General features: G+C 34.3%; 1 protein-coding gene across 1 annotated transcript in view; it reads left to right on the top strand.

The window, feature by feature from the left end:
- Positions 1–23,964, top strand: part of LOC134240454 (mutS protein homolog 4-like) — a gene marked incomplete at its 5' end in the record, with an annotated part of 38,433 nt that extends 14,469 nt beyond the window's left edge. The window contains 15 exons of the mRNA XM_062722538.1: positions 10,350–10,541; positions 11,591–11,814; positions 12,834–12,953; positions 13,058–13,070; positions 13,546–13,599; positions 13,710–13,894; positions 14,182–14,194; positions 14,560–14,605; positions 14,889–15,013; positions 15,124–15,221; positions 17,805–17,852; positions 22,042–22,209; positions 22,808–22,880; positions 23,072–23,136; positions 23,890–23,964. Coding sequence (XP_062578522.1) covers positions 10,350–10,541; positions 11,591–11,814; positions 12,834–12,953; positions 13,058–13,070; positions 13,546–13,599; positions 13,710–13,894; positions 14,182–14,194; positions 14,560–14,605; positions 14,889–15,013; positions 15,124–15,221; positions 17,805–17,852; positions 22,042–22,209; positions 22,808–22,880; positions 23,072–23,136; positions 23,890–23,964 — 1,499 coding nt within the window. The remainder of the gene's footprint in view (positions 1–10,349; positions 10,542–11,590; positions 11,815–12,833; positions 12,954–13,057; positions 13,071–13,545; positions 13,600–13,709; positions 13,895–14,181; positions 14,195–14,559; positions 14,606–14,888; positions 15,014–15,123; positions 15,222–17,804; positions 17,853–22,041; positions 22,210–22,807; positions 22,881–23,071; positions 23,137–23,889) is intronic.
- Positions 23,965–24,612: the final 648 nt, after the last annotated feature.

Here is a 24,612-nt window from a genome sequence, read left to right as displayed (position 1 = left end):
ACGCACTTATCAAAGCGAGGCTACTCTACTTCGGAAATTGATCCTATTATCAAGGAAACGGTCAACACAAACCGATCAAAACTCATCATCAAAAAGACTAAAGAACAGTCATTACGTAACCCTACAGTACTGGTTACTAAATTTAACCCTTGCGTTAAAGGACCTACAGTACTGGTTACTAAATTTAACCCTTGCGTTAAAGGATGAAAAAACGAATTCTAAAATATTGGAACACCATTCTTAGAAATCCAGAATGCAAAACTTTACGTTTACTGGTTACATTTAACTTGCAAAGGACCAATCATTGCTTACAGCAAACACAAGAATATAGGTGACGAGATAATCCGGTCTCACCTAAAACAAACACCATGATTTATGTCCGTGACCCCTGATGAGGCTTCTTAATAGCCGAAACACTCTACAACTACTTGCATAATTCAAATCAGATATTAATCTGCTCTATGCAAAAAACATATCTACTTAAAGTGTGGTTTGGAGTGTCGGGTCCTAATAAATCTCTTACAAGTTTGGTTGATTGATGTCGCTAATTTTCACACTTTGACTAGGGACAATGTCCCACCGGCATCATCCCGTGCATCGCCCTCCCTTGGACAGCGATCGACTTGTGTGGTTTATTTGGTCATCCAACAATCCGGCCACACTCTTTGCTTCTATTGTCTTCTAAGACATTTTATTACCAGCACTTCCTTTACCAAATCAGCACATGTTTGTAAAGGATTGAACTGCTACTTCAAAGATCGTCTTTTACGCTTCTCTTATAATCAAATACTTCGGCTTGCTCAAGTATACACATACAATAGTGCCCTTCATTCAATTACTTTGTACCAATGCAAGAAAACCACGAGAATATCAGATTGTGAATACTAGGATATATTGAAGGACCAGATCAGCTTAAACCAGGAAGAATTCATTCAGGATTTGGACAGTCATGTGAAATATTAATCCTCTTATTATCATCATATGATATTAAGACGGATCTTTATTTTAGCCTCATTTTATGACACTATGTATATCAGACGGCTTAAGATCCACAGGATTTAATTACTATAAAATTGGTGTGCATTAGCCACCCATTGGACCAGCTCTTAAACAAACACCGCCCCTTGCACGTGACCATAACGAATCATCGGAATCTGACTATCGGTTTCTTATAGCCACATACTCTTCTTATCCTCTAATCTATCAACACTTATTGATAATTAGACGGATTCATTATCTCATCGAAATACTCATTGTTGATCTATAGCGCCTCGCTATATACAATATATTTACCACCTACTGCTCCTCTATTTGAATGGCTCGACGAATAAATAGACGGAGTAAACAATGCAAAAATGCTAAACGCACTCGTAATTATTTACGGGGAGTTAAAGCTCACTGCAAGGAAACTACGGCCACAGGGGGAAAGTTTGTTCTAAATCTATCAAGATACAACTTATCCCAACATGAACTCTCAGTTCTAAGCAAAGGCTTAAAATTTATTCCAACGCCTAAAAGCGACAATGCTAAAAGCCTGCTGCTCAAAGATTTTGAAGAATTTGCCAGGAAACTCAGATGCAAATTCCACTTTGATACCGGAGACGACAATGCCATTCACCCCTTTAACACAAAATCTGGCTACAAACCGCCATTTACATGCAGCGAACTCGAGGAATATATAGATAAAACAAAATTGGAACTTTCCTCTTTGGAAATTGCAAAAAAGAGATCAAACATCTCAAATGCTGAAAGAGAAGCTATTTTATCTCTTAAAAATAACAACGACATTGTTATTAAAAAAGCAGATAAAAGCAACACAATTGTCATCATGAACAAAGACCAGTATGTCTTAGAAGCACAAAGCCAACTGCAATCTAAACACTATATGCAAGTATCTGAACCCAACATGCTCAAACTGCATGAAAACATTCAAAATAAACTTGCCGCAATGCATTCAAATGGGTCACTGGACAAAGAAACTTACAAATTTCTTAATGACAAAAAACCTTCACTCAAATGTGGGCATTTGTACCTTTTACCGAAAACCCACAAAATACCAGCAAACATTTACAATGCTCTAATAAACGGTCAGTGCAGCATTAGGAAATTACCACCTGGTAGACCAATTATCTCGCAATGCGATACGCCAACGAGGAAAATAGGACAATATTGCGATTACTTTCTTGTACCCATTGTACAAAAACAATCAACTTATATCAAAGACACTACGGACTTTATCACCAAAATCGAAGGCCTCACATTGCCAACAAACGCATTATTAATTACTTATGATGTGACGAGCATGTACACAAACATGGAATTCAACGAACTTCTCTCATCAGTAAATGAGGCTTACACACAGGCCAATAAAACGCAATTAGACATTCCATATCCGGACCCTGAGGATCTAAACTTCTTACTGAAATGCGTCTTGGAAAACAATTACTTTGAATTCGACGGAAAATATTACAAACAAATAATAGGAGCAAGTATGGGGGCAGTCCCCAGTCCAGAGATCTGTGACATCAGAATGTATCAAATCACAAAGCATATAATGGCACAATTTCGTCATGCCAGCAAAATTGTCTTCCACGGCAGATACCGTGATGACGGTTTCATAATATTCAATGGAACGCAACCAGAGATAGAAGAATTCTTTAATATCGGCAATCACTGTCACAAGCATCTAAGATTTACATTTGAAATTTCTCCATCTGCTGTCAACTTCCTTGATACTACAGTTTATAAAGGACAGAAATTTCAAAATTTTAACAAACTTGATATCAAGTCGTTTATCAAACCAACAAATAACTTTCAGTATCTACACAGACAGAGCGCTCATAGCCCAGCTGTGTTTAAAGGATTCATTAAAGGAGAATGCATTAGACATGCAAGAAACACCACTGACCCTGAAATATTACATGCAACACTTAATGACTTCAAGACGCACTTATCAAAGCGAGGCTACTCTACTTCGGAAATTGATCCTATTATCAAGGAAACGGTCAACACAAACCGATCAAAACTCATCATCAAAAAGACTAAAGAACAGTCATTACGTAACCCTACAGTACTGGTTACTAAATTTAACCCTTGCGTTAAAGGACTGAAAAAACGAATTCTAAAATATTGGAACACCATTCTTAGAAATCCAGAATGCAAAACTTTATTTAATTCTCAACCAATCATTGCTTACAGCAAACACAAGAATATAGGTGACGAGATAATCCGGTCTCACCTAAAACAAACACCATGATTTATGTCCGTGACCCCTGATGAGGCTTCTTAATAGCCGAAACACTCTACAACTACTTGCATAATTCAAATCAGATATTAATCTGCTCTATGCAAAAAACATATCTACTTAAAGTGTGGTTTGGAGTGTCGGGTCCTAATAAATCTCTTACAAGTTTGGTTGATTGATGTCGCTAATTTTCACACTTTGACTAGGGACAATGTCCCACCGGCATCATCCCGTGCATCGCCCTCCCTTGGACAGCGATCGACTTGTGTGGTTTATTTGGTCATCCAACAATCCGGCCACACTCTTTGCTTCTATTGTCTTCTAAGACATTTTATTACCAGCACTTCCTTTACCAAATCAGCACATGTTTGTAAAGGATTGAACTGCTACTTCAAAGATCGTCTTTTACGCTTCTCTTATAATCAAATACTTCGGCTTGCTCAAGTATACACATACAATAGTGCCCTTCATTCAATTACTTTGTACCAATGCAAGAAAACCACGAGAATATCAGATTGTGAATACTAGGATATATTGAAGGACCAGATCAGCTTAAACCAGGAAGAATTCATTCAGGATTTGGACAGTCATGTGAAATATTAATCCTCTTATTATCATCATATGATATTAAGACGGATCTTTATTTTAGCCTCTTTTTATGACACTATGTATATCAGACGGCTTAAGATCCACAGGATTTAATTACTATAAAATTGGTGTGCATTAGCCACCCATTGGACCAGCTCTTAAACAAACACCGCCCCTTGCACGTGACCATAACGAATCATCGGAATCTGACTATCGGTTTCTTATAGCCACATACTCTTCTTATCCTCTAATCTATCAACACTTATTGATAATTAGACGGATTCATTATCTCATCGAAATACTCATTGTTGATCTATAGCGCCTCGCTATATACAATATATTTACCACCTACTGCTCCTCTATTTGAATGGCTCGACGAATAAATAGACGGAGTAAACAATGCAAAAATGCTAAACGCACTCGTAATTATTTACGGGGAGTTAAAGCTCACTGCAAGGAAACTACGGCCACAGGGGGAAAGTTTGTTCTAAATCTATCAAGATACAACTTATCCCAACATGAACTCTCAGTTCTAAGCAAAGGCTTAAAATTTATTCCAACGCCTAAAAGCGACAATGCTAAAAGCCTGCTGCTCAAAGATTTTGAAGAATTTGCCAGGAAACTCAGATGCAAATTCCACTTTGATACCGGAGACGACAATGCCATTCACCCCTTTAACACAAAATCTGGCTACAAACCGCCATTTACATGCAGCGAACTCGAGGAATATATAGATAAAACAAAATTGGAACTTTCCTCTTTGGAAATTGCAAAAAAGAGATCAAACATCTCAAATGCTGAAAGAGAAGCTATTTTATCTCTTAAAAATAACAACGACATTGTTATTAAAAAAGCAGATAAAAGCAACACAATTGTCATCATGAACAAAGACCAGTATGTCTTAGAAGCACAAAGCCAACTGCAATCTAAACACTATATGCAAGTATCTGAACCCAACATGCTCAAACTGCATGAAAACATTCAAAATAAACTTGCCGCAATGCATTCAAATGGGTCACTGGACAAAGAAACTTACAAATTTCTTAATGACAAAAAACCTTCACTCAAATGTGGGCATTTGTACCTTTTACCGAAAACCCACAAAATACCAGCAAACATTTACAATGCTCTAATAAACGGTCAGTGCAGCATTAGGAAATTACCACCTGGTAGACCAATTATCTCGCAATGCGATACGCCAACGAGGAAAATAGGACAATATTGCGATTACTTTCTTGTACCCATTGTACAAAAACAATCAACTTATATCAAAGACACTACGGACTTTATCACCAAAATCGAAGGCCTCACATTGCCAACAAACGCATTATTAATTACTTATGATGTGACGAGCATGTACACAAACATGGAATTCAACGAACTTCTCTCATCAGTAAATGAGGCTTACACACAGGCCAATAAAACGCAATTAGACATTCCATATCCGGACCCTGAGGATCTAAACTTCTTACTGAAATGCGTCTTGGAAAACAATTACTTTGAATTCGACGGAAAATATTACAAACAAATAATAGGAGCAAGTATGGGGGCAGTCCCCAGTCCAGAGATCTGTGACATCAGAATGTATCAAATCACAAAGCATATAATGGCACAATTTCGTCATGCCAGCAAAATTGTCTTCCACGGCAGATACCGTGATGACGGTTTCATAATATTCAATGGAACGCAACCAGAGATAGAAGAATTCTTTAATATCGGCAATCACTGTCACAAGCATCTAAGATTTACATTTGAAATTTCTCCATCTGCTGTCAACTTCCTTGATACTACAGTTTATAAAGGACAGAAATTTCAAAATTTTAACAAACTTGATATCAAGTCGTTTATCAAACCAACAAATAACTTTCAGTATCTACACAGACAGAGCGCTCATAGCCCAGCTGTGTTTAAAGGATTCATTAAAGGAGAATGCATTAGACATGCAAGAAACACCACTGACCCTGAAATATTACATGCAACACTTAATGACTTCAAGACGCACTTATCAAAGCGAGGCTACTCTACTTCGGAAATTGATCCTATTATCAAGGAAACGGTCAACACAAACCGATCAAAACTCATCATCAAAAAGACTAAAGAACAGTCATTACGTAACCCTACAGTACTGGTTACTAAATTTAACCCTTGCGTTAAAGGACTGAAAAAACGAATTCTAAAATATTGGAACACCATTCTTAGAAATCCAGAATGCAAAACTTTATTTAATTCTCAACCAATCATTGCTTACAGCAAACACAAGAATATAGGTGACGAGATAATCCGGTCTCACCTAAAACAAACACCATGATTTATGTCCGTGACCCCTGATGAGGCTTCTTAATAGCCGAAACACTCTACAACTACTTGCATAATTCAAATCAGATATTAATCTGCTCTATGCAAAAAACATATCTACTTAAAGTGTGGTTTGGAGTGTCGGGTCCTAATAAATCTCTTACAAGTTTGGTTGATTGATGTCGCTAATTTTCGTATCTTTGTACATTTCATGTATATCCAACAATATAATTTTTTCAGAAAATACAACCATGATAGGTAATTGTACACCAAGAAAGTTTTTTAAACAGCCAATAATGAAGATTTTTATTCAAATAAGGAGCAGTTCTTGATAGGGTATTTTGATCATGCAGTACAATTTAATGAACTGGACATTGATTAGTTAAGGGTCCTCCACACACAGACAGCTTCTGTTCTCATATTATTGAGCATTACTTTTAACAAGCATATCAACCTTTAAAAACTGACCAGGGATTAAAATGTAATTTATACAAAATTTTTAGCTCTTCTGAGCCAAAGGCTCAAAGAGCTAATGCTATGGCCATTTGTGCGATGTGCGTAAACTTTTTAGAATATGGGCCATAACTCAAGAACCCCTTGGCCAATCAGTACCAAATTTGTCACGGGGTATCCTTGGCCCAAGGGCTACCATTTATACTAAAATAAGGGTTGGGACCCTTAAACAAGGGGAGATAATCAGGAAAACAAAACCAAAAGTACTGGTTGCTAAAAAATCTTCTTCTCCAAAACCACCAGGCAGATTTTCACCAAACTTACAGACAAGGATCAGGATATGTCGAAGATTAAAATTTGCACGGGGAATTACCCTGGGGCAAAGGGCGTGGTCTCAAGGTCACTTCAAAGTTAACCTAAATTTACAATTAATAAAAACGTGTATATTTTGCTTACTATAAGGATTAGGATCATCAATTCTTGTAAGTTGATGCATCTTACGACTTCACATCATGTTAACTCAAAAGTAGGTCACGGTGACCTACTTTTTAAATTTTGCGGGAATTTGTTTTCAAATTGATTTAAAGGCATAATATTTTGGACACTTTAAGACCTATGATCATCAAACTTTGTCAGTTGATGCATCTTGGGTCCTCGAACAATGTCAACTTAAAAGTAGGTCACCGTGATCTACTTTTTGAACTTTATGACTTATCCTTTTAAAAACATTAAATCCCATTATTTCAGACACTGGGAGGTATAGAATCATCAAATCTTGTACTTTGATGCATCTTGGGACCTTAAAACATATTTATAAAAAAGTACGTCACTGTGACCTACTTTTTGAATTTTGCGGACATTTGTTTTCAAATTGTTTAAAACGCATATTTTGATTACCTTCAGACCTACGATCATCAAACTTGGTCAGTAGATGCATCTTGGGTCTTTGAAAAATGTCGACCAAAATGTAGGTCACGATGACCTACTTTCGACATTTTATGGCTATATTTAAGTACTGTAGGTATTTATTGGCTTAGAATCATCAAACTTTGTGAGTCCATGCATATTTGGTTTTCAGAGAGTGACGACCTAAAAGTAGGTCACAGTGACCTACTTTTGACATTTTATGGCTTTATTTAAGTATCTCCGGTACTTATTGGCTTAGAATCATCAAACTTTGTGAGTTGATGCATCTTGGGTTTTCGGAGAGTGACGACCAAAAAGTAGGTCATGGTGACCTACTTTTGACATTTTATGACAATAATTAAGTATCTCCGGTACTTATTGACCTAAAATCATCAAACTTTGTCAGTTGAGGCATCTTGGGTTTTCGGAGAACGTCGACTAAAAAGTAGGTCACAGTGACCTTCTTTTGACATTTCATGGCTTTATTTATGTATCTCAGGCACTTATTTGCTAAGAATCATCAAACTTTGTCAGTTGAGGCATCTTGGGTTTTCGGAGAATGTCGACCAAAAAATAGGTCACAGTGACCTTCTTTTGAATATCTCAGGTACGTATAAGCTTAGAATCATCAAACTTTGTCAGTTGAGGCACCTTGGGTTTTCGGAGAACGTCGACCAAAAAGTAGGTCACCGTGACCTACTTTTGACATTTTATGGCTATATTTAATTATATCTGGTACTTATTGGCTCGGAATTATCAAACTTTGTCAGTTGAGGCATCTTAGGGTTTCATTTAATGTCCAACAAGAAGTAGGTCATGGTGACCTAATTTTGAATATCTCATACATTTAATTATCTCTGGTACTAATTGGCTCAGAATCGTCAGACTTTGTCAGAAGATGCTTCTTGGGTTTTCAAAGAATGTTGACCAAAAAGTAGGTCCTGGTGACCTATTTTTGAATATCTCAGGTACTTATTTAATTAGAATCATCTGTCTTTGTCAATTAATGTATCTTGATTCCTCAGAAAATTTCAATCAAAAGGTAGGTCACTGTGACCTACTTATGGTATTTTATAATTATATTATAATATCTTCAGTCTTAACAGGCTAAATATTATCAAACTTTGTAAGTTGATGCATTTTGGGTCTTTTGATTCTAATAGAGTTGGAGGCTTTTAATAGAAGTGATAGATTGTACAATTTATCAGAAGAGCGATTCAAGGCCCTTGGGCCTCTTGTTAAAATAATAATTTCACAAGTTTCAAAATATTTTTCCCGAGGCGTTTTCATACGTAGCACCAAAAATTTTGTCTTACCCTATCGTATTTTTTATGCTCACAGAATAACCATAAAAATTTAATGTTAGCGATCAATATATTTTTTAGAGAAATTAATTCAATTTATAAAAAATAAATAAAACTCATTTTCTCTCAAATACATCTAGAGAAAAAACAAGGAAGACTCATTTTGTATAGAAGAAACATCAATGAATTAGATTACCGTTACACCAAAAAATTGAATTAAAATTAAATGCAGTAATGTAGGAAAAATATTTTCAAAATCATTGGTTTCAAAGTTCCTTTTTAGAGTTATCTTTCCTGTTGCCCGAGACTTTAAAACTTTGGCAAGTCTCTGCAATAGTTACTCATTATTGGGTACTGAACTAGTCAGAAATATATGTAAAAGAGGAAAACTAGAAACGCACACTATTTTATTAATATTCATAAACACAATGAGATGACGTATTATTGAAACGCACTAATTAGTGTGCAAAAATATCAATTTTCAACACAGACTCTGTTGATGATAATCATGTCAGTGGGTTGATTAGCCTGAAAGTATAAATAACCTAACAGTTCCCGTCATACCGGCACTTGGTTGTTGAAGAATTATTATGTTATGAAAACCCAGTCATTTGTCTGTCTTTTATAGAAAAAACAGACATCTTTTTCTATCGGTCATTCCGTGACCATGCCATGTTTTCATTGTTTTGAGTGTGCTACATACTTTCTCTTTCGAAGACTCTCTTACAAGCGGTTTCCAGGCAATTCGCTGATGGAAAATCTAAATAAAACCGGAAGTAAAATTATTTTTTTCTCTATATACGTCACAAGTCACATGTTGTGGAGGACCCTTAAAAAGTCTACAATCATTAGGCATATTGGCCTCAGCTTAATTTACAGACTGGATTAGACAGGTTGATTTTTCCATATTTCATGTTTCCATTGAAATATTTAGACAGAACATTTTTTCAGTACAATACACAATATGGTAGAGACAGCAAATTCAAGCATGAAACAAATCATTTGAATCTTTGCTCATAATATACTTGGCACAATATAAAGTGACCTCATGATCTATGAACTTGACCCTTGACCTTCTTTTCAAAATAAATCACAGGGCCAATATACTGCACCTTCTTTGTCCACTGAGTGGTAACTAAGTCTGATATAAAGCATCATGTACTGTTTTTTTCATAAAACATTTTGGAAAAAAATATATAAGCATTACATAGTGAGTATGATTTTTGGACATATATATCTAACTTGTCCATAAGTTGCTGCCATAAGATGCATCAGTGTTTCCTAAACGCATCTCATTTTCTTTGCAGGCAAATGTCTACATGATAATATATGTACTAGTACTTTTAAAAGCAAATGCTAAAACTTTTTTTATGTCTTCAATGTCCTATAACAAACAATTAACACATACTTTCCTCAGGGAACACTCTATGATGCTTCTAATTGTAATTTAAACAAATGTCGCTATTCTAAAAAAATTTCGTAATTGTGTTTTCTTGTTGTGTACACCATTTCTTACATGTAATGCTGGTAGACTTTTTCTCTATGATGTTTGATTACAGATGCCACCACTGCTGTGAACCTTGAACTTTTACAGAACGTGAGGGACCCTAAGAGTGAGCATACATTATACGGAGTGTTGAACTACACCAAGACAATTGGGGGAGCCCGTTTACTGAGAGCCAATATTTTACAGCCTTCCTGTGACAAGGGAACCATAGCCATGAGACAAGAAGCAGTCTCAGAACTCACAGGTTCTTCAAAGTTCCTAGTTTTTAACCCAGTATGCAATATAGTATGAAAAAATTTAAGCTTTGATGCCAATACATTATATACTGTAAAATGAGAAAAATTGGTGCAAACGTATTTTAGCGCAAACGCAAGTGGGAATGCATTGGCGCAAATAAATTTTAGCGCTTGCACTTGTCAGTAAAATATATAAATGTGATATTTTGTTTTTTTTTATCCATACCCTTGTTTGCCTTTTTAGTTAGTCAAGCACGGAAAAACATTTAGTACCCCCGTATATCAGTAAACATTCGTTACCTTTACGGCGGTACGTGTTGCTAACACGTGGACGTTGTACAATGTTAAAATTTATTATTTTATTTCTATTTTCAATTAAGAGAAATGGAGTATTTGCTCATTTAAATCACATTAAAACAATGCATGCATCGACAGAAAATTACTTAGATAAAACGGTAATCCTAATCAGGTATTGTCTGCAAGCTCAATCGCCATGCGTGATTGCATTGTTTACCTCGAGGCGATTGATGATTGACACGCTGAGAAGCCCAACTTTGAAGGTGCTAATGATAATAATCGGGTAACAGCTACCGGGGTAACAATAGTTTAATTAAATTATAATTTGGCAGAACTTTCTGTCTTCCGAACATGTGCAGTACTTGTGTGTATATAAAATCCAATGACCCTTCGACATTACATGTACGTAATCGCACGTTTAGGTTTACATGTACTTATGTAAAAGCTTTGAACACACACAAAAAATGATATTTAGAAATCCTTTAGCGCACAATAAATTTTAGCGCTCAGGGGCTCTTGCGCCAAAGGCGCTAAAATTAGTAGTGCGCCAAATATTCTCGTTTTACAGTATATTCAGAAGTTTAATTTTCAAGAGACTTGCTGATTTTCAGAATATTCAAACTTTGTAAATTTGAAAGGTATATTCTATTTAAAATATTTTTCTAGAAAGAAAGGTAAATTTGAATGGAATGGATGTAAGTAGTTCTGTTGCTTATTGAAGATTATAGATGTTAAATGATGCTTCTTTGATGTGATTCAGAGAAGGAGGATGTGTTTGATAGCATTCAGACAGTGATTGCTCGATTCCTGGATGTTGACCACATCCTGTCAGTGTGTGTACAGATCCCAAAGAAGGAGACACTGAAAACAGCAGAGGCCAACATCAACAACCTTATTCTCCTCAAACACATCCTGGAACTGGTAGACCCACTCAGGAATGCACTCTCCAACTGTGAAAACCGCCTGATGAAACACTTTTACAAGGTATTTCATCTTGTAAAAACACCTGATAAACACTTTTAATAGGTATATCATTTTGTAAAACCACCATGTTTAACTTTACATTTACAAGATATTTCATCTTGTAAAACCACTTAATGAAACACTTTTACAAGGTACATGTACTTCATCCTGTAAAACCACTGGATAAACACTTTTACAAGATAAATCTTCTCAAGAATGACAAAGCCATAATTGATCATATTTGTATGGAAGCATCCTCAGGTAGTGTTCATTCAAGTTTGTTCAAATCATGACCCCCGGGGGTAGGGCGAGGCCACAATGGCCACCCTAAGTTTTACATAGAAATATATAGGAAAATTCTTTAAAAATCTTCTTCTCAAAGCCATAATTGATCATATTTATATGGAAGCATCCTCAGGTAGTGTAGATTCAAATTTGTTCAAATCATGATCCCGGGGGGTATGGCGGGGCCACAAAGGCTAATCAAAGTTTTACAAAGAAATATATAGGAAAATTCTTTAAAAATCATCTTATGAAGAATAGCAAAGCCATGATTGGTCATGGGACTACTTTTGAATATAAACTATTCAATAATAAACCAATTTCTGCTTTTTCCCAGCCAGAGTGCTCAGGTGAGCGATGTGGCCCATGGGCCTCTTGTACAAGATATTGCATCTTGTAAAACCATTGATAAAACGCTTACTTTTACAAGGTATTTAATCTTGTAATACCAACTGATGAAACACTTTTACAAGATACATGTATTTGATATTGTAAAATTATGTGATGAAACACTTTTACTGCATATTGCATATTGTAAAACCACCTGATAAACACTTTTACAAGGTACAATGTATTTCATTTTGTAAAACCACCTGATGAATAACTTTTACAAGATGTTTCTGGATGGATGAATTTCTTTGATTGTCAATGCAGTGCAATTGAAAATACACTAAAAAATGTCTTTTTTTGTTTTTCTTCCATAAAAGCTATAAATCAATTTAAGTAATTTAATTTACTGGAGTCTGGATAACTTTCAGTCACTAGAAGATGGTAGATATGCACTGATGAAAGCCAGAATAGCTAGCATAATTCATGACGATACCAAGTATCAGAAAGGAATGCTGCACATGCGCACTCAAAAGTGTTTTGCAGTGAAGGTGAGTTTTCATCATATCTTATTGATTAATACTATGTTTGCCTGATACTTTGAAGAATTTTAGGAACTTGAAACATAAAAATTTTGTTATGTTTTGTTTTTCAGGGAAGCATTAATGGTAAGGGATGTTAAACATGTACTTATTTTGTTTTTAAGTGATATTTATAAAAACTAAAAAAGTCAAGTTAAATTGAATTGACTTCATCAAAAATATAATTTTTTTATTTTCACTATATCGGTAAGGGGATAAGACTTTAATTCATGTTCTCTTTCTCAATTGGGCCTGAGGAATGAGGTCAAAAGCCATCAAAATTAATGCAATCTTTAGAATTCCTTTTCTTTGGGAATGGGGCAGTGTAGTTATTTGACTTTTGTGAGAAGCGCTGACTTTTACAATCAACTGGGTTTTTTTTCACCAAGGCAATATATGGAAGCTCTTTTGTGATAAAAATATTAAATGAAATGATAAGAATTTGCTATTTCAAAGCATATTTTTTAAGTTGTCTAGTGAGGGATTGAGAACAACAACTCTATCCTTAACTCATTCCCATTTTAACTCCTATTGGCCTGTTGTATTTTTAAGTTTGTTATAGGCTTGCTTGATATTGGAAGAGGAACATATGGCGGTATTATAGAAGACATAAACAGTAAGTTTATATAAGTACAGATTTAATATACCAAACAATGAGAGAAAAAATGTCTTGAATATAAAATGATTTTTATCACAGTGGTCCATAGATCTCTTGTTTTATTGCAGCATTGGCTAACCAGTGGGCAGAAGAATACAATTTACCAATAGTGACTTCGTATAATTCCACTAGAGGCTTTTTTCTGCAACTTAATTGTGGTCCAAAACAAAACTTCAGCAAAGAGAGTCTGCCTGAGATATTTATCAAAGTTACAAAAGCCAAGAACACACTGTGTTTTACCACCACAGAACTGGTAATTTTATTGATATATTTACTATATTCATGGCTAAAATTGATTTAAATTTATTTATGTGAATGTTCTAGATAATCAGGAACTTAAGTTTATGACAGGAAAATAAGTGAGGATGTAAGATTTAAAATAATCTTCGTTGGAATTACAAGAATTATTTTATAAGTTTTATTGTGTGCAAAAGTTAGAAATATATTATTATTTGTTTATCTGTAATTTGTAATTGGCATTAGATAGATTTGCTATGCTTGGTAGTATATCTGATTTTTAAGTATTATCTTGTATTTCAGATTCGCTTGAATAGTAAGATTGTTTAAGATGAATTTTACAGTTTTATTAGATGCATGTGTTATATTTACTGTGGCTTCTGTAATTCAGGTTGTTTTTTTACAGTCCAACCTTGTTATCTCGAAATTCAAGACACCAAAGTCAAAGTGCATGATAAAGAAAAGTTGGAATATCCAACTCAGTTCAACATGTTCATGATATTTGCAATATAGGCATTCCAGATATTATAGATTATACCATTCGTTTTCTTTTGTTAATAAGAGGTACGGTAGTTTCCTTCTGTCCTTAAATGCTTCAAACATATTGTCAAGAGAAAATGCCCAATGATTAAATTTATTTAATTTACATACATGTAATTAAGTGAACAATACTTTGATCAGACAGGGCAAAAGAGGCTTTGGATGAAATATACCTAGTGACCAACATGTAAGTTATGACAAACTCTTATACACATTTACTTTAATTTATCTGAAAGATTTTGTCTGCAATAACTATTTTCGTGACCAAGGGAATATCTTACATTAATACATATTGAAATTATTAGTTTGCATTAAGAAATATTTGCAAGTAAAGCAAGGTTGCAATCAAAACTAACTTGAAATTTCTCACATATGATTAAAGCTGGTTCACAGTTCATAAAATACTGAAAGCACAGAAATCAAGTATAGAAATACTTTGATTTTCTGACATTTTTTCTTTTATTTTACAGAGTAGTGACGGAGCTTTTAGGAGACCTGAGGAACCACTTTGGCTGTCTGTACAAACTGTCAGAGGCCGTGGCTATGATAGACATGTTACAGAGCTTTGCTCATGCCTGTACTTTGTCCAATTATGGTACTGAAATAATTCGGAAAACACTTTCTTATAAATGTAATTGTCAAGAATTGTTTATTTCCTGTCAAAATACTAACGTTAACAGCTTAATGAATACTTTGTGATTTCAGTGAAGCCTGATTTTACCAAAGATACACTTGCCATAAAGCAGGGACGACACCCAATCCTTGAAAAAATCAGCACTGATATGCCAATCCCTAACAATACTGTAAGGAGGTCCGTTTTTCACATAAAAAAAGTAAATACTTGTTTAAGGAAGGCCCACACTTTTACGTATCCGGTTCTAATTTTACACATCAATATAAAAATCTTGATTTTCACTTGTCTGTTGATATAAAATCTTTTTGGGTGATTGAAAATGACTTTAAATCAAGTATATATTTGTTTATTATAGTGTTATTGTGCATACGAAGCATTTAATATACATTATTTAAGGAAATTAACACTTTGCACTCTGTCCATAAGATCTATATGTCATTTAGTACATACACAGACACAAAATTCTTAATTGCTTTTATGGACCTAAATCTTTTTAATTTTCTTTTAAGCAAACTAACCTGAGATCTATTTTTATTGATTTAGAGCCTATACCATCCATTTAATTTTTACTTTTTAAAAATTTTGCAATGAATACCTGGTAATTGAAAAAAAATGATATTCCAAAAATGGGGGTGTACGTCTTCAAAAGACTGTTTTGTTAAAATTCTGTGGTCAACCATAATAAAGTAGGTGTTTTGTTATTAACATAAGATATAATTCTTAATAGTTTTAAAGAAAAAATGGCATCTAAACAGTTTGGATTTTGAGAATTATAAAAAATAAAGATATTTTGAGATTTTTTCTGAAAGACATGGACAGATTCAACATCAATTTGTTAATGTTTTGCAGCAAAGATTTCAAGTATTCTCTTGGCAAATGAATATTTTTGATCTTCATAAGTTTTAACATAAATTTGATGTGATTTGGTGCACAACTAAGAGAAATATGATATCACACTTTTTAGCTCACCTGAGCCGAAGGCTCAAGTGAGCTTTTCTGATCAAAATTTGTCCGTTGTCTGTCGTTGTCGTAGTCGTTGTCATCTGTCGTTGTCGTCGTAAACTTTTCACATTTTCATCTTCTTCTCAAGAACCACTGGGCCAATTTTAACCAAACTTGGCGCAAAGTATCCTTGGGTGAAGGGGAATCAAGTTTGTTCAAATGAAGGGCCACGCCCTTTTCCAAGGGGAGATAATTATGAATTAGAGAAAAATTAATGGCATTTTAAATAATCTTCTTTTCAAGAATCACTGGGCCAGGAAAGGTGAAACTTATGTGGAATCATCCTCAGGTAGTGTAGATTCAAGTTTGTTCAAATCATAACCCCCGGGGCAAGGGTGGGGCCAAAATGGCCGACCCAAGTTTTACATAGGAATATATAGGAAAAATCTTTAAAAATCTTCTTCTTCAGAACCACTGGGCCAGGAAAGGTGAAACTCATGTGGAATCATCCTCAGGTAGTGTAGATTCAAGTTTGTTCAAATCTTGATCCCCGGGGCAAGGGTGGGGCCAAAATGGCCGACCCAAGTTTTACATAGGAATATATAGGAAAAATCTTTAAACATCTTCTTCTCAAGAACCACTGGAACAGGAAAGGTGAAACTCAAGTGGAATTATCCTCAGGTAGTGTAGATTCAAGTTTGTTCAAATCATGACCCCTGGGGCAAGGGTGGGGCCAAAATGGCCGATCCAAGTTTTACATAGGAATATATAGGAAAAATCTTGAAAAATCTTCTTCTCCAGAACCACTGGGCCAGCAAAGATGAAACTCATGTGGAATCATCGTCAGGTAGTGTAGATTCAAATTTGTTCAAATGATAACCCCGGGGCAAGGGTGGGGCCAAAATGGCTGACCAGAGTTTTACATAGGAATATATAGGAAAAATCTTTAAAAATCTTCTTCTCCAGAACCACTGGGCCAGGAAAGACGAAAATCATGTGGAATCATCCTCAGGTAATGTAGATTCAAGTTTGTTCAAATGATGACCCCCGGGGCAAGGTGGGGCCAAAATGGCCGACCCAAGTTTTACATTATAGGAATATATAGGAAAAATCTTTAAAAATCTTCTTCTCAAGAACCACTGGGCCAGGAAAGATGAAACTCATGTGGAATCATCCTCAGGTAGTGTAGATTCAAGTTTGTTCAAATGATGACCCCTGGGGCTAGGGTGGGGCCAAAATGGCCGACCCAAGTTTTACATAGGAATATATAGGAAAAAATCTTGAAAAATCTTCTTCTCCAGAACCACTGGGCCAGGAAAGATGAAACTCATGTGGAATCATCATCAGGTAGTGTAGATTCAAGTTTGTTCAAAACATGACCTCTGGGGCTAGGGTGGGGCCAAAATGGCCCACCCAAGTTTTACATAAAGATATATAGGGAAACCTTTTAAAATCTTCTTTTCAAGTACTTCAAAACTATGATTAGTGTTATTTATATGGAATCATCCTCAGGTAGTGTAGATTCTAGTTTGTTCAAATGATGAATGCCTGGGGGGGGGGGGTAAATTCAAGCCCAATGTGCTCAGGTGAGCGCTGTGGCCCCTGGGCCTCTTGTTTATGTTTAATTTTAGTTGTTGAGTTTTTAGAGGTATGTGCGCTGAGACATGTTGTATGAAAATTAATCTGCAAAGATATGTCTTTTATGGGTGTTTTAGTTAGTTTAAGACATATTCAAGGTATTTAACTTGAAAAATTATCAGTTTGACAGAAAGTTCTGAAAGTACGGATTATGATGTAAATTTATTTTCAGTATGCTACTGAAGACAGCAATTTCAATATCATCACTGGTGCAAACATGGTGAGACGATTTACTGTACTTATTTTAAAGTAATTCATGAATATAGGCAAAGAATCAGGGGCAGTAAGCATATATGAGCTGCCCAATATTTTAAAGAAAATTTTATACCAGTGCTATCGTTAAGTTGGTTTATTTTTCATATAACGAGATGTCCAGTTTGATGTAAATAGCAATAAAATTTTCAACATTTGATTCGTAGTTGAGTTATCACGATGTGAAGTTGTGTGATTTTTCCGGAATTGAAAAATTTCCATCAAATTCTCACATTCCAAAGAAGATTTAGATATGGCCGCATGAAAACAACAGAGTAAAAATTTGATAGATTGTTTAAAATGACATAATAAATTATTTCCCAAAATATCATTCTGTTGTTCGCATGCGGCCACCCTGAAAAATATAAAAAACTATGTTTTTGAGGCCGATTTTGATCGCTTCCGGTTTCGGTTTTTATATTCAGACGTAAACAAAGTTGGAGGAAACAGAAAATGTGACAGTAGATTCATCGAAGTTCTAACCATTTAACAGGTAGGGATGAATTGAAAGTCAGAGCAATTGTAATTTTACATCCACTACTTACATGCACTGTTCAAAATTAAATCCCCTCCTAAACTTATTAATGATAAAAGATTCGACATGACAGACCCCGCGAACTCCATGAACTCGGGGGGACGGTAATCAATGCATGTCAAACAGTTGAAAATAGAAAATATGTATTTAAAATATATTAAACAGGAACACAACATGCTATCTTCTTTCAAATAAAAACTAAATTATAAAAAGTTGACTTATTCATCGATTCTCTTTGATTTAGGCCCGAAGTGTTTATTACATATTTTTCTGTCTGAGTACAAATACAACAAAGTCTAGCGTTTGTGTATTCAAGCGACCTTACCCTGGTACCTGTGTACTTTGTGTAAATGTATGGTGTGCTATAACAGTCAAAAATAAAAAAAAAATTGTAAGAGTTTTTTTTTTTTGTTTTTTGTTGCAGAGACATATAAAACCATTGTAAATACAAAACCATGGTTTTATATGTCTCTGGTTGTTGTAAAACCGTTAAAGAAATGGAAAAAGAGTTAGTTTCTTAAAAATAAGCTAATATCACTAAATCTAATTAATGTTCTTTGCAGAATAAATAATAATTATAAATAAAATTCTTTCTTTTTTTCTTGTGGGAACAATGTATTTTTTGTTGTTTTTTTTAACCAATTAATTAAAATATTATTAACGTAAAATTAAACTTTTGTAAGTATTAAAAAAAATAATTAGATTACCAAGGAATATTTCAAATTCATTTAAGTCACCATTTAAATGAAAAAAAAATGTTTGTCATTACAAGGTTCATCTTTTTTGTTTTAATTTAAAGTACACAATAATGTCTTTGCCTCAGATTTTATTCATTAAACTCAAATAGGTAAATCAATAAAACTGCTATTTAAATTGATTTCTTGAATGAAATAATTATATATTATACCTGGTAATATTAATAAATGATTCCCTTTTTTCATATATAAAGAAAATCTTATGCAAATGTATATACACAGTACAAGTAGCCCCCCCCTCCTTCCATAGTTATAGACAAAATGTGCATACATAACATATATAGTAATTTAATTTGATATTCATATTTTAATTGTAGGATGCCTGGAGATGGTCCAAAACAATATCCTGTTACTGGAGCTGTTACTTGTTGGTATTGTCAGTGCCGTGCCCATGTGACCTCAATATTGTGGTTTCTTGGCTATGAAAGACACACAAACTTTGCAGTAAGACCTACTCAAGACTGGACAGACTACCTTGATGCAGCTATGCTTCCTGCAGTAATGGATGGCTCATCAGAAAGTGAAATGGGTGCAACGAAAGAGTGACATGAATTGCGACATTGGTTTATTGAGAGTGAACATTATTGAGAGTGAACATTCTGCAGATTATAGGCGTCTCCATATGTGTGAAAATTCTCGAGAGGGATGTTAAACAATATACAATCAATCAATCAATCTGCAAGTTATGATATCCACTGCATTAGGCTCCCATTGTTGTTTTCAACAATGTAGTGGAAGGCTGTGTATATATTGAACTTTGTTAATAATTAACATGACTATATACACGTACTTGTTATTTTTTGTAATACAATGTAATTACAAAACCTTTCCAGACAAACATGTACTAGCATAACTAATTCTTTGATGCATAGTTCATTTTTATGACATTGTGAGGATGATAAACATTATCTTATTATGAGTAAATGTAGTGTATAAGGCATGAGTGGTGTGATGTTAAACTTCTATGATCTTTTTGGTAAAAGTATAGGTGGGTGATGGTAGTTCTGGAATTTGTTTATGCAAACTGAAATCCCTTATTGTTATTTTTGTCAAGTTTAATGAATTGTTATTAAAAATGTTAGTTGAATACATTTCTTGTTTGTTCACTTTGTGCATTCAATGTATTTTTATGTTAAATACATACAAGCAAATTCAAAGAATTGTGGTGCCCCGCTTTCGGTGTCTTTGTGAGTGAGATGTTATTTTTTCTGACATATTGTGTCTAATATGAACACCATATCATATGTAATTTATTTAGTAATTATTATTGAAATTGATTTTTTTGAAGGATGAAAACCCTAATCCTGACGTTAAAAACTTATGGCCAAAGTGAAAGTTTTAAAAGTAGGTCAACTCCAAGGTCAAGATCAAAGGGTCAAAGTTGTTGATATCCAATGAAAGGTCTTCTCACAAGGATTACGTATGTGAAGTATGAAAGTCCTAGCCATTACCGTTCAAAAGTTATGGTCAAGGTTAAAGTTTATTCATAAGTACGTAAATCTTTAAGGTCAAGGTCAAAGTTGTTGATATCCAATTAAAGCTCCTGCCACAAAGAATATATATGTGAAATATGAAAGTCTTATTATCTACCGTTCAAGAGTTGTGACCAAAGTTAAAGTTTTTTAAAAGTAGTGAAAACTCCAATGTCAAGGTCAAAGGGTGAAAGTTGTTAGTATCCAATGAAAGGTCTTCTCAAAGGATTACATATTTGAAGTAGAAAGCCCTAGCTCTCACATTTCAAAAGCTATGGTCAAGGTTAAAGTTTATTCATAAGTATGTAAATCTCAAAGGTCAAGGTCAAAAGGTAAAGGTTGTTGGTATCCAATGAAATGTCTTGACTCAAAGAATACATGTGTGAAAAATAAATTCCTAGTATCTACTGTTTAAAAGTTGTGACCAAGGTTAAAGTTTAAAAAGTAGTTAAAACTCCAAGGTCAAGGGGTAAAAGTTGTTGGTATCCAATGGAAGGTCTTTTTACAAGGATTACATATGTGAAGTACGAAAGCCTTAGTCCTCACCGTTCAAAAGTAATGATCAAGGTTAAAGTTTTTTCATAAGTACGTGAAACTCCATGGTTAAGGTCAAAAGGTCAAGGTTGTTGGTATCCATTGAAAGGTCTTGCCACAAAGAATACATATGTAAAATATGAAAGTCCTAGTACCTACTATTCAAAAGTTATGGCCAAAGTAAAGTTTGGAATTTTTGTGTAAAAGTGGGTTAAACTCAAAGGTCAAGGTCAAAAGGTCAAATTTGGTGGTACCCAAAGAAAGGTCTTGTAAAAAGGAATACACACGTGTAATATGAAAGTCATAACTCCACTAAATCAAAAGTTATGGGCAAGGTTAAAGTCTTTGTGACTGACAGACTTACAGACTGACAGACAGATGAATAAGATTTAATGTACCCCCGCTTTCGCGAAAACTGGGCACAAAAACAACTGTTTTACATTCAAATCTGTTATTTCACACTTTTAGCTAAAAAAAATAGTTTCTATTCACATGTATAAGATCATTTCTGTTGTATTTGTATTAAACATCCATCTTTTATTTCTTTAATCATATTTACAGGGAAAAAATATTATTAAGAATTTCCAGAAATCAGTGAAAATAGTGTTATTTTTGTATTGACCCCAAAATGTCTTAATAGTGTTTTTTTCATCAAAATGTGTCTGAAAAGGTGTGATTCAATCATAATTCTTTTAATATTTATAATATTTTGTCCATCATGGTTGGGGCATATTTAGGGTCTTAATGCCCTTGATTCTTTCAGTAGATGTTTTATACAATTATATGTACATGTACTTAAAACATTGTTTCTTGTATTATTATAATTGAAATGTTGATGGAAATAATTAAATTTCCTTATAGAGTGGTAAAAGCACCTACCTGAGACAGATTGTGTTGTTACAAATCATGGCCCAGATAGGATGTTTTGTTCCCGCAGAGTACGCCTCATTCAGAATCACAGATCAGATCTTCTCCAGGATCGGCAGTGATGATGATATCGAGTCCAACTCATCTACTTTTATGTTGGAGGTAAAAAAATATAAATTTGCCATAAATAATCAGATCTGAATGGGCATTTTCCTCTATTCTCTGTGTTATATATCCATAATTACATGCCATGACCATCACTATTTCAGATCACATCTTTCAAATTGTTCAACCAATTTGTCTGAAATGCAATACGCTTTGTATGCTCCCAAATGGAATTTTGAGCTAGTTTGTTTCCTGTCACATCCTCTTTACATTGTATATGCATATACATATTTGTGCACATGAATTGTGATAAATCTCTGCATAAGCAACATGGGATCAGATGTAGTATTTTCCATTTATTTAGAATAGTTTTGTATGTTAAGAATAAATTTTAACAATTTCATGATCCCTATCCTTCTGGGACCTCTAAAATTCCTGCAAAGTTAAGAATAGTCACTTTTATATCATTCAGGTGACCTATGCTGTTTTCATCCATTATTTGACTGTTGTAAACTTTTGAATACTATCAGCTTCTTTTCATAAACACCAATAAGCATTCTTTACAAATTTTGGTAATTAGTATATGTTTGAGAAAAATTGCAACCTTACATCTGAAAACCAATCGTTATTCACATATACTCTTCTTTATATACAGATGAAAGAAGTAAACTACATCATTCAAAATGTCAGTCACAGATCACTTTTAATTATGGATGAACTAGGAAGAGGTTTGTGGAGAACAATATTTAATGATTGACATTGAAATTATGAAATAATATGTGGTATGTGTGGTTTGTATTATATTGTATTAAATCTTGAAGTTTTTGGGTAAGCTGTGCTTAAAAGCAATAATGAATACTGTACATTCAGCATTGCTTTCAAACACACTTTAAATTTTTTTTCTCTCATTAAATTACAGGCACAAGCCAAGAGGAAGGTGTTGGAATATGTCATGCTGTCTGTGAATATCTACTCAGATTTAAAGTAAGTTTTTCTTTAATAAATGTTATAGGTGACTTGTTGCTGTCTGTTTTCATATCCTTCTTGCATTGTCTGCTGACATTTGAACATTTGCTGCAACAGTACTTCTCCTCTCGGACATTTGATTAAGTTTTCAACTATTTGGATTAAAAGCGTTTATGGGCAAAGGCTTTCAAAATTTTGAATTTTATGGTCTCTGCCCATTTGGGGCCTGAGGGATAAGCCATAAGAATAAATGCAATTTTCAAAACTTTTCTTCTTTACTACTGGCCGTTAAGCAAAACCATAAGCTTGAATACAAATGCAATAATTCATGATTATTGAGCTCAGAGTTGAGGCTCAAGGGCTGGGGACCAAGTTAGTCATGAGTTCTTGACCTGCCAATGACCTTGCTCTTCAGATGTGCAGATTTTCTATCCTCATACAATTTTTTTCTTAATATTTATTTACAATCTTGCAGTTGTCTGAGTTAAAAATGAATACTAGTATTTTTTATTTCTTCATACTTTATTAATATGAATAAGGGAGAGTAGTCAATTGTGTCATGAATTCCAAATATTTTCATGGGTGATGTTTTTAATTAGAGTGCACTGCTCAGTTTACTTCAGTTTTGAGTTAATAGTACAAACTAAAAAAAATAATATATAGGGAGAATGATCCATGTTATGTAAGTTTGTCAGCATTCTTGACTCGCTACATGCTTATTAATACCATGTGCGTATGATTTTAAAATGCTCCTTTTTCTCTACCAATCAGGCCTTTGTCTTCTTTGCAACACATTTCAAGGATCTTGGTCAACTGGAAAGTTTGTATCCTAATGTACAAAAGTAAGTTTGAAATTCAAATTGTAGTTGAAATTAAAGTTGAAATTTATTACTGTATTTCACCTAAATACTACGCTTTATTTTTTTGATTATTGATATTTAAGGAATCATTGCTTGAGATAAACAAGAGGCCCAGGGGCCACAGCGCTCACCTGAGCAATTTGCTAGGAAAAAGCACATATCAGATCAGAACTGAAAGTTTACTGAGTTGGGGGTGGGGGGGGGGGGCTTTAATTTTAACCTCCCAGGGGGTCATGGTTTGAACAAACTAGAATCTACACTACCTGAGAATGATTCCATATAAATATCATTAAGCATGGATTTGAAGTACATGAAAAGAGGATTTTAAAAGGTTTCGCTATATATACCTATGTTAAACTTTGATCGGCCTTTTTTTGGCCCCACCCTACCCCTGGGGGTCATGATTTGGACAAACTTGAATCTACACTACCTGAGGTTAATTATGTTCCCCAAACGAAGTTGGGGAACATATTGTGTTTACTCTGTTTCTTATTATTAAGGTCTTCCGACTTCCTTCGGAAGACCTTATTGTTATTCGTCTGTTTTTTATTATTATTATTATTATTATTTTTCTTTTTTCATAGTTAGGGCGATATGTCAGCTGTGCGTGGACGGATGTCAAAGATTTTTACTG

The sequence above is a fragment of the Saccostrea cucullata genome, unplaced genomic scaffold (assembly GCF_032062105.1).
Source record: "Saccostrea cucullata isolate Sc308-1 unplaced genomic scaffold, CSIRO_AGI_Scuc_v1 ctg2607, whole genome shotgun sequence".
NCBI classification, from domain to species: domain Eukaryota; kingdom Metazoa; phylum Mollusca; class Bivalvia; order Ostreida; family Ostreidae; genus Saccostrea; species Saccostrea cuccullata.
Note: the sequence above shows the minus strand (reverse complement) of the source record. Positions and strands in the feature narration are given on the sequence as shown.